Source organism: Eumetopias jubatus, unplaced genomic scaffold, assembly GCF_037043125.1.
Source record: "Eumetopias jubatus isolate StellerSeaLion01/CBP00866 unplaced genomic scaffold, mEumJub1_p1.0 scaffold_16, whole genome shotgun sequence".
NCBI classification, from domain to species: domain Eukaryota; kingdom Metazoa; phylum Chordata; class Mammalia; order Carnivora; family Otariidae; genus Eumetopias; species Eumetopias jubatus.
In genome coordinates this window covers 5,781,336-5,794,520 of record NW_028274822.1, presented here as the reverse complement: position 1 = coordinate 5,794,520, position 13,185 = coordinate 5,781,336, and the positions used below count along the sequence as shown (strand labels likewise).

At 37.4% G+C, this 13,185-nt stretch overlaps 1 protein-coding gene across 2 annotated transcripts in view; it reads right to left on the bottom strand.

Moving 5' to 3' along the window:
* The window catches only part of NETO1 (neuropilin and tolloid like 1), a 106,202-nt gene that overhangs the window by 21,495 nt on the left and 71,522 nt on the right, over window positions 1-13,185 (bottom strand). For both annotated transcript variants that reach the window (XM_088019367.1, XM_028102973.2), the window contains exon 7: window positions 9,791-10,019. In XM_088019367.1, coding sequence (XP_087875493.1) covers window positions 9,791-10,019 — 229 coding nt within the window. The remainder of the gene's footprint in view (window positions 1-9,790; window positions 10,020-13,185) is intronic.

The window sequence follows — 13,185 nt, the reverse complement described above, 5'->3', positions numbered from 1 at the left end:
TATCAAAGTCACATCAAAGTTATATTTAGTGCTTTAAAAAATGTTTACCAAAAATCCTGTTCATTGTAGAAAAATCATAAAACATTGAGAATCAAAAAACCTCATCACCTAAAAATAATCACTATCTTAATTGCATTGTGTTCTACACACATGCATTGCATATGTAATAGATACTCTATATTAAACATTTATCATACATGTTGACAAGAGTATGCTTGTACTGCGTTTTGTTTGCTACTTGTTTTTAAAATTTTATTTTTTCACATAGCTCAATGTTAGTATCAGTCTAACACAAATCATCTTAAGAGTGAAAAGAATATATGTATGTTCCAAGAACCATTTAACCATTAACTTAAGCAAGTTTCATTTTTTTAAAAGACTCTAAACATACCTACCAGTAATATATATATCCTTAGGTTAATTTTTTAGATCAACAGGAGAGACCTTATTTTTTAAACTTTTTAGTTTTTTTTATTTTTTAAAGATTTCACTTATTTATCTGAGATCTCTCAAATAATCTCAAGCGAGAGAGAGAGAGAGAGCTTGCATGTGGAGGCAGGAGTGGAGGGGGAGGGAAAGGAAAAGAGGAAAGAATGTCAAGCCGACTCTGCACTCAGCACGGAGCCTGATGTGGGGTGCTCTCCCAGGGCCCTGAGATCATGACCGGAGCCCAAACCAAGAGTCAGATGCTTAGCCAACTGAGCCACCCAGGCGCACCTTTTTTTAAATTTTGTAAACCTATTTGAGAATTTTGGTAGATACTGCTAAGTTGCCCTTCAGAAAACGTCCTCTTTTCTACCAGCATACATATATTCTCATTTTACTACACCACCTCCAAAACTGGATATTTTATTATTGCTATTTTTTTAAGCAATTTGATAGATGAAAATGAGGTCTTTTTCCTATCGGAATTTACATCTTTGTTCACTAATACAGATAGGTGTGTGTTTCCTGTACCAACGGTCCATTTATGCTCCTCTGGGAATTAATTTTCACCTTATTTGCCCCATTTTCTTATGGTATGCTTATATAACTTTCTCTAATCGTCTTCACCGTCTTTATTCCTTATCAGTTAAGAATATTTATCCACTGCCCGTTGTTTCTGTGGCCAATTGCTCAATTCAGCTTTTCCTTTTTAAATTTCAATTATGTTTTTATAATAATACATAACCTTAAATTTTGTATATATATATTATATACATGATATGTTTCCTTATCTGTAAAGTGTTTTATGTCTGCTTTCAAAAGACATGCCAAAGTAGGACACATATGCAGCAATTTTCCCAGCCTATTTCGTGTATTATTGATCTTTCAATCTATGCCATCTGGTACTGGACTCAGCTGTAGGACAGATATCACGAAATATTTCCTATATTAATAAAGTAGTCTTAAACTTTTTAAAACACACCAAGTCATAACAGTGAGGCATGGAGATCTCTATCAGGAAACATATCACTTTCTATTTTAGTCTGTGTCATAATTGGTAACACTGCTTCCTGTAACAAATACCATTTTTTCTCCTTGAATGAAATACACCGTAAATACAATGCCTTTCAATCTTACCATTTACCCCAAACTTGTAAATGTGTTTGGCCTTGCTTTTCCTAGAGAGGAAATTAAATATTACTGCTGTGAGTTTGATCATCATCAATATTTTCTGGTGTATAATCTCAGAGTGCTACTGAACTTGGTACATTTTACATTCATAATTAAATATCTATATACTTTTCCCCCCTTAGGGTCCACCAAATTTAGTTTATTGAGGTCCTATGACAAGCGTACTTGTATATTGCAAAACTGGGAAAGCCCACCATCGAGGACAGAATGTAAATTGTGTATGCAAGAGGCAGATGGCATGCCAAAGTAGGCTCCAGACAAGAAAGGATAATAAAACGGAACTGTGAAATCATAATTGATCACTGTGGCAGAAGAGTAAAGATCCTACTAATCTAAACAAATGCTGGAGAGAGAGAGGAAAAATCCTCTATGAGACACGAATCAGGCGTTTTAGAATACAGTGTCTCAGTGGATAATTTACTAAAGAAACTGAGGAAGTACATGGTGAGAGTGTGGCGCAGAGGACCAGACATGAATACACATTTTCTGAAGTGAGTCACACGCTGGAGTTTAGTTTGAGTGAGTGTGGTGGCACCTGTCCCTTCATCTCTGTGCCTCAGTGCTCACGTGTTTGCGGAAGGAATAAAAGAACAAAGCAAAAAATACGAGTAAGTATCAAAATGAAAACTCTGATGACTAGGGTAATAACATAGTAGTGGTTACTCAACTTTTAGGGTCAAGCTGATGTTGGAGTGATTATTTTTTATATGTTTCCTACCATTCTACCTTGCCACATCTCAACTACCAAATCTAGCAACAGAGATGAACAGTTAATAAATAACAATATATTAATATATGCAAGTAACACGTAGATGGACATCCGGATTATCTATTGCACTCAAAAGTGCACATTATTACAACAGGAAGGTGTTTTGGTTTTCTATTGATGAGTAACAAATTACTACAAACTTACTGGCTTCAAACAACACCCACTTGTATCTCACAGTTATGTGAGTCAGAAGTCTGGATTGAGTGGGTTCTCTCCTTAGGGTCTCACAAGGCCGACATCAAGGAGGCAGCTGGACTGGGGCTCATCTGGAGCATGGGGCCCCTTTCGAGCACATTCAGGTTGTTGGCAGAACTCAGTCTCTGGGATTGTAGGAGTGAGGCTCCTCCTTGCTTCCTGGTTCTTAACCGGGCAACGGTCTCAGCTCCCAAAGCCCACCCACCACGCTCAGCCGCCTGGCCTTCTCTACAACAGGTCAGCATGCTTCTTTAAGGCTGCAGGAGTATTTGTTACAGCTTAGAATGCCTCTAACTTCTTCCATCACTGACCTTTCTGCCTTCTTTTAAAAGGGCTTAAAGACTATTACCAATATTTTTTTGTGTATGGTCAAACCCACCAGGATAGTCTCCCTTTTGATTAATTCAGAATCAACTGATTCGGGACTGTAACTACTTATGCAAAATCCGTTTTGCCTCAAAATATATAGAGAGAGATGTAACATGACATCACAAAATATAACATGACATCCCATGATACTCACAGATTTTTCCTGCACACAAGGGGAGGGGTATTTACAAGGCCTGTACAGCAGGAGGTGGAAATACTGGAGTCATCACAAAATTCTGCCCATCACAGCCCGCCCACTGACCCCCAGTGCTCCACTTCCTTCATGGATGCAAAATAGATTCTCCCTTTCTGATACTCCCAGGGGTATCATTGCAATGCAGCACCACTCAAAGTCCCAAACCTCACATCCAAACCATCTAAATGTGGTGCAGAAGAGGCTCCTGGGGGCCGTCCTTGAACTGCAGCCCTGGGATCCATTTCCCCTGCACCCATGGACCCAGGGGTCCAAAGAGACAAGCCGCTTACCCCAACACTCCAGCACACAAGGGTGGGAGAGGCACAGTATAAAGGACATAGAGATTCTGGTTGGAAATAGGGAGAATGGAAAGTAAATAGTAACAGTTCTGAAGTTCAGCAGGATAAATGCTGGATTTCTCTGGACTATGTTTCCAGTTCTAGGAAAAGCCCTCTGCTGGTGTGGGCTTCAACTTCCAGGCTCTTGGCGCTGCTCTTGGAGTCATTCTTCCTTCCTTTGAAAGGTGACACACGTTTGCAGTTGAGCGGTTTTATCCGATGGCTTCCTGCCACAAGAATTTTGGGGTTCTGATGATATCTTCTCATTGGTACTCTGCCCCTTTCAGTCCAAACTGAAAGTGTTTCTGCTAAAATGATTTCCTCAAGAACCCCATGGCCCTTGCTTGAAATTCACTGGGTTTCACCCTCAGACAAATGCTTACCCAAACCGTCTCTGAGACAGTCCTGTGCCCTGTGCCTCTCCTTGTCTCCTGCTGAGGTGGCCAAGCGTCATGGCCCTTGTCCTCCTGGATGCCCTTTAGTTTGACCGGAAGATCCATGAGGCACACCTTTCACCTCTAGAAGTTGTTGGTGGCAGAAATAACTTCCTTGAAGTCGTATGACTGAGGTTCCCACTTTCTTGCAAGTTGTTGGCCAGGGATGCTCTGAGCTCCCTGAGTCTGCCCCTCTAACAGGCAGGCAGTTCACAACGTACTTGTCTGCATTCTTCCTGCAGGTCAGAAGTTCATGCTTCACCTTATTTCAGAGAGCTCACCTGATTACTCAGGTCTGCCCAAGATAATCTCCCTTTTGATGAACTCAAAGTCAATTGATTAAGAGCCTTATTTACATCTGCAAAATAACTTTTGCCACAGAATACAACTGAATCACTGACTGATATCCCAAGGTATTCATGGGTTCTGCCTACCTCAAAGGGAAAGGGATGTGAGCAGCTTTTACACCAAGAGGTGGGACTCTTTTGGTTCATCTCAAAATTCTGCCTTCCACAGAATTCTTCAGCTCAATTTTCCTTCTAATTTAGATGCTATTGTACGTATGTCTTATTGTAAATAAATCTATAGTGTATACCTGATATAGTCTTTGCCACAAATTAATACAAAATTAAATTATCTCATTTTAGCAAATTATTGTAAACAACATGCTACAACCTTAAAATGGATGGTTTGTTTTTCACCCCATTTTAGGTGTCTGGGTTTTTTTTCAAAGATTTTTTTTTTTATTTATTTGTCAGAGAGAGAGAGAGAGCACAAGCAGAGGGAGCTGCAGGCAGAAGGAGAAGCAGGCTCCCCGCTGAGCAAGGAGCCCGATGCGGGCCTTGATCCCAGGACCCCGGGATCATGACCTGAGCCGAAGGCAGGCGCTTAACCAACTGAGCCACCCAGGCATCCCCTTTACATGTCTGTTTTTAACAGAAATATGCTATTCATTAAATAAGTATTAAGTGATTAAGATTTTATTGTGCAAAACCTCTTAAATGAAAGAAGAGCAGCTAAAGACAGACTTTCAGAAGTCAAAACTAGATATTACTTATGTTATTCATCCATTCTACTTTTTGCAAAGGTACGTCACACAGAAAAAGCTCAAAAAGTTTGGGAGGCAGCTCAATTTGAACACATTTCACTAATAGTTCCATTATGTGTATTATACAGTTCCATCATAATTGGTTATGAATTTTCACATATTAAGTATGTTTAATATTGAAATTATACTAACTATAATCAAATTTCTAAAAAATTTAGTTGTTCTTTAGAGCAAAATCAATGACTTATAAAAAGTGACTCAGAGGCTCCTGGCGGCACAGTCAGTTAAGCAACCAACTCTTGATTTTGGCTCAGGTCATGATCTCATAGTCGTGGAATCAAGCCCCACATCAGCCTTCACGCTCAGCAGGGAGTCTGCTTGAGATTCTCTCTCTCCTCTCCCTCTACACATTCTTTCCCTTTTCTGTAATTTATTCAGATACATATGCAAAAATACGATGATTTGAAAATATATTTCTATTTGCCTCCATTGGTCTCCAGATTAGTATGTTCCAGACTAGAAGTCCCTTATTATAATTTTTCTACCATCTAATCTTGTAGGTCATATGAAAGTGGTGTACTGTGTGATCCTAGCATGTTCATGTGCTGTGTGATCATAGCATGTTCATATAACATGTAGACATAAGGTTCAACAGATAAGACAGAAGGATCAAATTTCAGTTCGTAAAGCATAGAGACCAGTGCCGACATATCTGAGCTCTCTGAGTGATGTATAAGTGCTACCCATTGTTATCACCATCTTTATCATCATCACCTTTAGAGAATGGGAGCTCTGTCCATTCTTTACAAGTGACAAAGTTATCCACAAGAGAACTTATGAGCTTAGGAGTCTGGTTTTTAATCCTTGCCACAGTAGTGCTCAATCACTAAGCATGGAGTTGAGGGTGTGAAGGGAAATTCAGTTAACTTCCTGGATCTTTTCTTATTCTGTTTCAATTCACAAAATGTTTGGGACTGAAATAGATGGTCCCTAAGCTCTCCTTTAACACCTAAAAATATGACAAACATAAAGAAGAATCAGACCTATAAATACAAAGAATAAATGGATAGGGAGGGGTTAGGGGCTGGGCAAAATGGGCAAAGAGGGAGATAGAGGTTTCCAGTTATGGAATGAATGTCATGGAATAAGAAGCATAGCATAAGGAATATAGTCACTGATACCATAACAGGGATGTAATGGGACAGATGGTAGCTGCACTTGTGGTGAACACAGCATCATGTGTAAGCTTATCAAATCACTAAGTTGTACACCTGAAACTAATGTAACATTGGGTGTCAATTATACTCAAAAAATTACATCATATGGTCCCAACACAAGACCTTTTGATAGATATTAGAATATTGTTGAATATGCTATAAGTACTTCTCAACACTGGGCTGGGGATACTACCTAATAAATATTGAGAACCAATAAAAATATCAAGGAACCAAGAAAAACAGAAAGGTGGTTCCTTATTGCTTGAGTAAGACAAAGTTGGTCATTGATTTCACACTTCTAATCTTTACTCCATATGTGTGTGGGTGTGTATGGAGTAAGATTAGAGAAATATACATTAAATACGAATATTATATATGTTTATATAATTATATTATACATAAGCTATATATACATATTATATATATATATGTATTTTAAAGATTTTATTTATTTACTTGACAGAGAGAGACAAAGCGAGAGAAGAAACACAAGCAGGGGGAGTGGGAGAGGGAGAAGCAGACTTCTCGCTGAGCAGGGAGCCTGATGCGGGGCTCGATCCCAGGACCGTGGGATCATGACCTGAGTCAAAGGCAGATGCTTAATGACGAGGCCACCCAGGCTCCCCTGTATATAATATATATTATATAAACTTTATACCTATCATCACCAAGAAAAACAAAAATGTAATGAAAAATACTCTCTTAGCCACCAATATCGAATAAAACAATACCATCTGGGGAACTTGAAACTCCCTAAATAGAATTCCTTTATTTCTTCATTAAGAGCCCTTAAAATGACATAGCCACTCATTTCTGAATAGTAGCACTGACTGAAGTTCAGTTCTTGTTGTTTTGGAATTATCATCTCATATCTGGGATACTTTGATATCAATACAGAAAGACTTAGTCCATCCCCACATACTTCATCACACAATGACTTTGATCTTATGCATAGACAATGGTAGATTCCACCCAGTTTTAGCCCCCCCAAAAAGCAAGAAAAAGCAGAATGTCAAAAAGCTACATAGGCAACATGACACAGCAGATAAATTTTTTCTAATTGAAGCTTATTGAAAAATTTATGAGATAATCACAGAGAACGCTATCGTAATACTTATCATTGAAACGAGAGTGATAATCCATCTCACTGTGCAGGAACATAAAGGATGGGGGTGATTTCCTCCTACAGAGGAAGAACGCTGTGTTTTTTTCTGAATTCAACATTGGAAAGTCCACCCACTTGAAGGACTTCTAGAGATCCTTTATGTATATGCATGACAACTCTATCTTTTAGCTCAGATAGAAATATTTCTAATAGCATTTGCACAGTATGATATAATTCACCATTTCTTGCATAAGCAGAATTTTAAAAAGACTCATAGAACACTGGGTGTTATATGCAAACAATGAATCATGGAACACTACAACAGTAACGAATGATGTAACGTATGGTGATTAACATAACACAATAAAATAAAATTTAAAAATAAATAAATAAATAAATAAATAAATAAATAAATAAAAAGACTCCTAGAACTCAATCACTGTTAGAGTTGAATGGGACCTTCGAAGTTTACCAGTCCTTTCCGTACAAAACACAGACATTCTCTCCACCATCCACGCCACTTGATGATCCATTTTCAGACTCATCACTCTCCATCCAGAGCCTATATCTTCTATGTGGCATCCATTCATTTTTAGAAAATCACTGTTCCTATGAGCTGGACATGTTTTTTCCTAAATTTCACTCAGACATTTCCCTATAATTTAGCAAACAAATCTCAGCTTTCAGACATTAATCCATATCACCAATGTAAGTCTAAGGTAGTTATCACATTTTGAACAACAACAACAAAATCTCTAAGATAACCACTTCTCCTTTGGCCTGGTCTCATGTCTTTAGTTGCTTCTGCATCCTGCTCAGTCTCTTCCAATTGATTTCTCTCCTTCTCATTCATTCATAAAACCCAGGAAAGAACAGATTATGTAATCCGCAGTTTGACCAGTGTAGCTTCCCACGAGACTATCTCCTTTGAGTTGTTTATTTCAATTTCCTTAATATCATTTAATACTGCTAAGATATTTTTTGTCAATTATTTAAAAAAAAGTACTGGTGCATACTGAGTTTGAATGAAATGAAACTTCAGGAAGTCCTAGGAGTCAGGGTTCTTCTATACTACTGTTGTTTTAGTTGATATTTGAAACCTAAGAATATATAATTTCATTTTCTCCCTACTACCTTTTACGGTACAGTTTTGATAAAAATTGAAGACTTTTGTGATATTTTTAAAAACCTGATAATATTCTCTAACATATAAGCTAGCCCTTCTATATGTGTAGCATTTAAATTAGACAGGAGTTCTCAACATATTATCACCCAAGACTGATAAGAATATGGAATAAGCACTTTTAACCTCCCACCAAAGTCAAGAGCTATTGTCCACTGTGGAGCAATCAGCAGTGAGGCCATGAAATGTGCTATCTCATAGCTTGGATTTCTTCCTACTCTAGTCAAGAAAACAACAAGATTTTTTTTGGGGGGGGCAATATCTTGCTGAAGTAAAGATGCACTACCTCTATCATTTTGATCAACTACCAAAATGAGAACAGGATGGCAACATGCTGCTTAAATCTGCAATAACACGGCGTGATAATGTGCTCCATGATCGTATCAAGATTTAGAAAGACTGAGTGATATTTGGTACTTCTGGTGTTCTAGAATTCTCCAACTGGGTAATTAGAGAGGAATTTCAAGCCAAAACTCTTCACTATATAAAAGAATTGTCCAGTATATTTAATATTTATGAACTGAAAAAAATATTGCATGCTGTGCGTATCACTGAGACATCCTGGAAGTTTCAAACACATTATTTTCTATTTAATAAACATGTAGTTTTAAAATACAAGGTGCTGATTTCCTAAAACTGAATTTTTCAGGATTTTTTTCATTTGTATAAAATTATTAAACATGAGTTATTCAGGGTTTCTAAAGAACATTCCAAATATATCTATTAATATGACTCATTATTTGTTAGAACATAATTTTCTAAAATTGCTGTGCTTTGCACATAACTCTGGATATCACCCATTGTGCCATTTTAAATATTTTCTGCAACTTTTTCTATTTACCCTCTTCCCAAGCAATTCTTACTCTTTGCCTACTTTAACTGGAACTCTATCATCTCAGACCTATTTGCAATAAATGGGACTGCAAGAGAAGCTTACTAAAGAGAACCGACCAAATATTTTTATGCAGGTTTTTCAGATTTAAACTCAAACTTCATCAGAAGCTGCTCAAGTTCCATATGCTTCATAAGAGCTAAACCAAAGACAAAATCATCATTTCCCGGTTGAACAGTGAGCTGTCTTAAACAAGGCTATGACGCCTGTGCCGAAACAGGTCGTCAAAATGTGTTATGTAACTCTCTCCTGTCACTGGGCCAAAATGAAGGAAAGGGAATCTCCGTGATTTTAAGAACTGGTTAGACACACCTAGTGTGCTCACACTGCATGGAGTTTACCATTACCAACGGTGTTTACCATTAGCAGCTGATGGGACTTGCAGCCTAGGACCTACTGAAGGACAGTCAAGTGCAGAGAATCTTACGTTCTTGAAAGGATGTGAAGAGCATCTGAAATCGGCTGTTCCGACTGCCCTCATCAGCCCACATGCGGATGACCCCAAGGCCCGTGCGGAGCATGACGTCATTGGCCACGGTGCTGCAGAATTTTGCCTTCAGGTCCCCCACCGAGCTGCTGCCATCATACACAGCCACAAAGTTCCTTTTGCATTCATTTGAATTCTGCATCTCATAGTCCAAGAAGCGTAAGTAGATCTGTAACATAACAACAAAGATGTAGTAATTTCCTCAAATCAAAACATGAAAGTAGTTCAGCAAATACCAGGTATTCTCTTTAGTTTCACAAGACAGTCTTGATTGCAGTCAATCTTAGGATGTTTCCCCTGTGGGGAGCAGGAGGTTAAGATATACAACTAAGATCAAACCGTGTTTAGTATTTTTTTTTCAAATGTTATTTTCCTTTCTTTAGGTACATAAATGTACGTTAATGAATAATCTGTATTACTACTAAAAGAAAACAGAAATGGTATCAAAAGATAGTCTCTGATTTCACTTTGTTTAAATCATTTCACAGAACTGCACTGTTTCATTTTTGAAGTAGAGCACATTAAAAATAATAAAATAAAAAAGAGAGCTAATCTTTGATTATTCTTGCCACAATACAGAGTCAAGCCATTTAGTGAAGTCCACATAACTAAAAATTAAATTAACATTTAATGAGTAGAAATGCCCTGTGCAACCTACTCTACAGATTATTTTTAAATACTCCCGACTACTCTATAAAGTTTTATTGTCCTATTCAGATGATGAAACAGAGACTTGGGTAGTATAAACTGGAGATCAGACAGGGTCTCTCTAACTCCCTAGGCTATGACCCTTCCACAATATAACACTGCCATAGACATGCTCTTTTATGATCAACAGATTTTATTTGACTCTGTTCCAACGTACATTATAAAATCACAAGCAATTAATTCAGCCAAAGATAGTTTTGAAAAGAAGTCATCTGTCCATTCAACCACTGGTTCAGCATTACTACATCTTGGCCTCTGACTTTGTCCCAGACACTATTCAAGGCACCAGGGAAACACCAGTGCACAAAAGAATGAAGCTCAGTGTTGACAATATGTGTCCATTAAACCATGACACATGGACATAATGTCATACCAACAGAAGTGATATAAAGAAAAAAAAATCTGTGCACTATGAGAGGGATATCTGGTATGGCTCTGAAATAAAGAAGACATCCTTCACAAATATCTACTAAGTGTTTTATGTTTTCTAACATGAAAGGCTATGGGCTATTTCCTCTCATACACCCTTCTATTATTAATGTAACATGGGCATAAACTGAAGACATGTTCACCTAAAAACCCATCTCTTTCATCTCGACATTCATTAAACAAAAATTTCTCAGGTTCAGTTTGTCTGCCTTAAATTTAGAAGTTTCATTCTTTGAAAATAAAAGAAATTTCTCTTTTGCCCTCAATGTTCTTACTGAATGGGGCAGTGATCCTTGTTCATTTGACCTTCAAAATAGTTGTTTCCATCTCTGCTGACAGGTCTATGATACTTCAACAGTCTCCCACCCGGCCTGGATCTGTCCAAGGTTCTAATTTTCCAGTCCACTCCCAAAGCCCAGCCACATCAAAGTTATATTTCTAAAAAACAAATTTAATAATCATACTACAGTCTTTTAACTGGTTCCATCGTAACCACTCCAAATGGTTACAATAAAAAAAAAGTTTATAAACAATGAACTGGCAAATTTTTCTTCTTATGTCTGAACATTTCATACTTATTTTATAAAATGCCATTCTTTATGCACAAGACATTAGTTATACATGAGTAAACCATTCGTTCTTCTCTGCCTACTAAGCTCTTCCTGGTTTTGCAAGGTTCAGTTCAATTGTTACACCCCCAGTGCAGAATAGTCACTACCCCTACTCCCCAACCATGGCAGAATTATTCTCTGCATCCTCTATGCTAAAATATTATTTTGAATCTATTTTAAGCTTTAGTTGCGGGTTCCACAAAATTTTTACTATACCGTGTGTTCCTAAAGAGCTGGGACAGTGGCACACACTTTTGTATTTGAGGCATTAAACCGTGTGTTGTATATATTAGGCACTCCATCAAAGTTTGTGAGGGGATGTACCTGTGAATGACTGACTGACTGGAGAATTCTATTTTGTTATTGATTTCATTTGTTTACTACCAATCGACTATTGATTGGGCCCCTATATGCCAGACTGTTTTAAGTGCTATAAATAATAATTATGTAGAATAATTGGCATTTTATTATTTGCAGTAGGAAATCAAATGCAAAAATTTCCCAAACAAGGTATTTCTACTATAACTCTGAACTGTCAGAGAACCACAAGACAGTACGCTGCAGACTTTGTAAGACAGAACAGACTAAAAATAAAGTGTGAGTCCAAAGTCAGGAAATGCTCACATAACCTTGAGGAAGAATAACAGAGAAATAGGGAAAAATGGGCAAAAGCTGAGAAACGGTGGAAAGCACTTGAGTTTTATGATGCTTTGCTTGGTGAGGTTTTCATACAACGGCAATCTGTAACATTGCAGTTGGAGCTACTCTAAAATTTCCCAACACTTTGATGCTAACTTTAACTGCATTACTACAGACATAAAACATATGCCCTAAGAAAGTCTGCATGCTCTTCACTCCCAGGTTATGTTCTACTTTATTTTATCAGAAGTTCAACTATCACTCACATTATCCATCTGGGATTCACTCTTCCCAACCAAATACTACGTTCCTGAAAACTATTCAGGAAATCCCAAAATGTGCCCTTTAAGAAGGCATATCTGAAAATGTTAAACCTTCCAAGTTTTCACTAACTAGTTTGTTTTTCAAATTTTCACATGGATTTATAAAAAGAGATTGGGTCTTTCAGATGACCTTTACCAGGAAGCTGGAGCAAAAGAAACAAAACAGCTTGCTCAAGGGATGGAAGCAATCAATGTGGGAGCCTTAAATAGGATTAAAATACCTAACTCTTGTTTTAAAAGCTCTTTTCACTACACTGCATCACCCAATCCGGACTATAAGTAAACAGATTGAAAGCACTATAAAAATACAAATACTTACAAAATCTGGGTATTCTTATTAGGTAATCTAAATTTGTTAAATGCAACAAAAATCAAGTATATACTTATAATTTCAAATACCATACAATCAACCCTACAAAGTTATTAGCCCTCAAAAGAATATGCAATTACGATTGTAAATATACATAGTTACCAGCAGGAGAAAACCCTGAGTAGGGTACATAAAAAGGTCCTTTGGAGTCATATCTAAAGTAACCCCTCCCTCCAGTGTCCTTCCAAAGCTATAAAAACCAAATACTCTGCCCACAGAAAGAGAAATAAGTAATCATTTGACTAATTTAAGAAA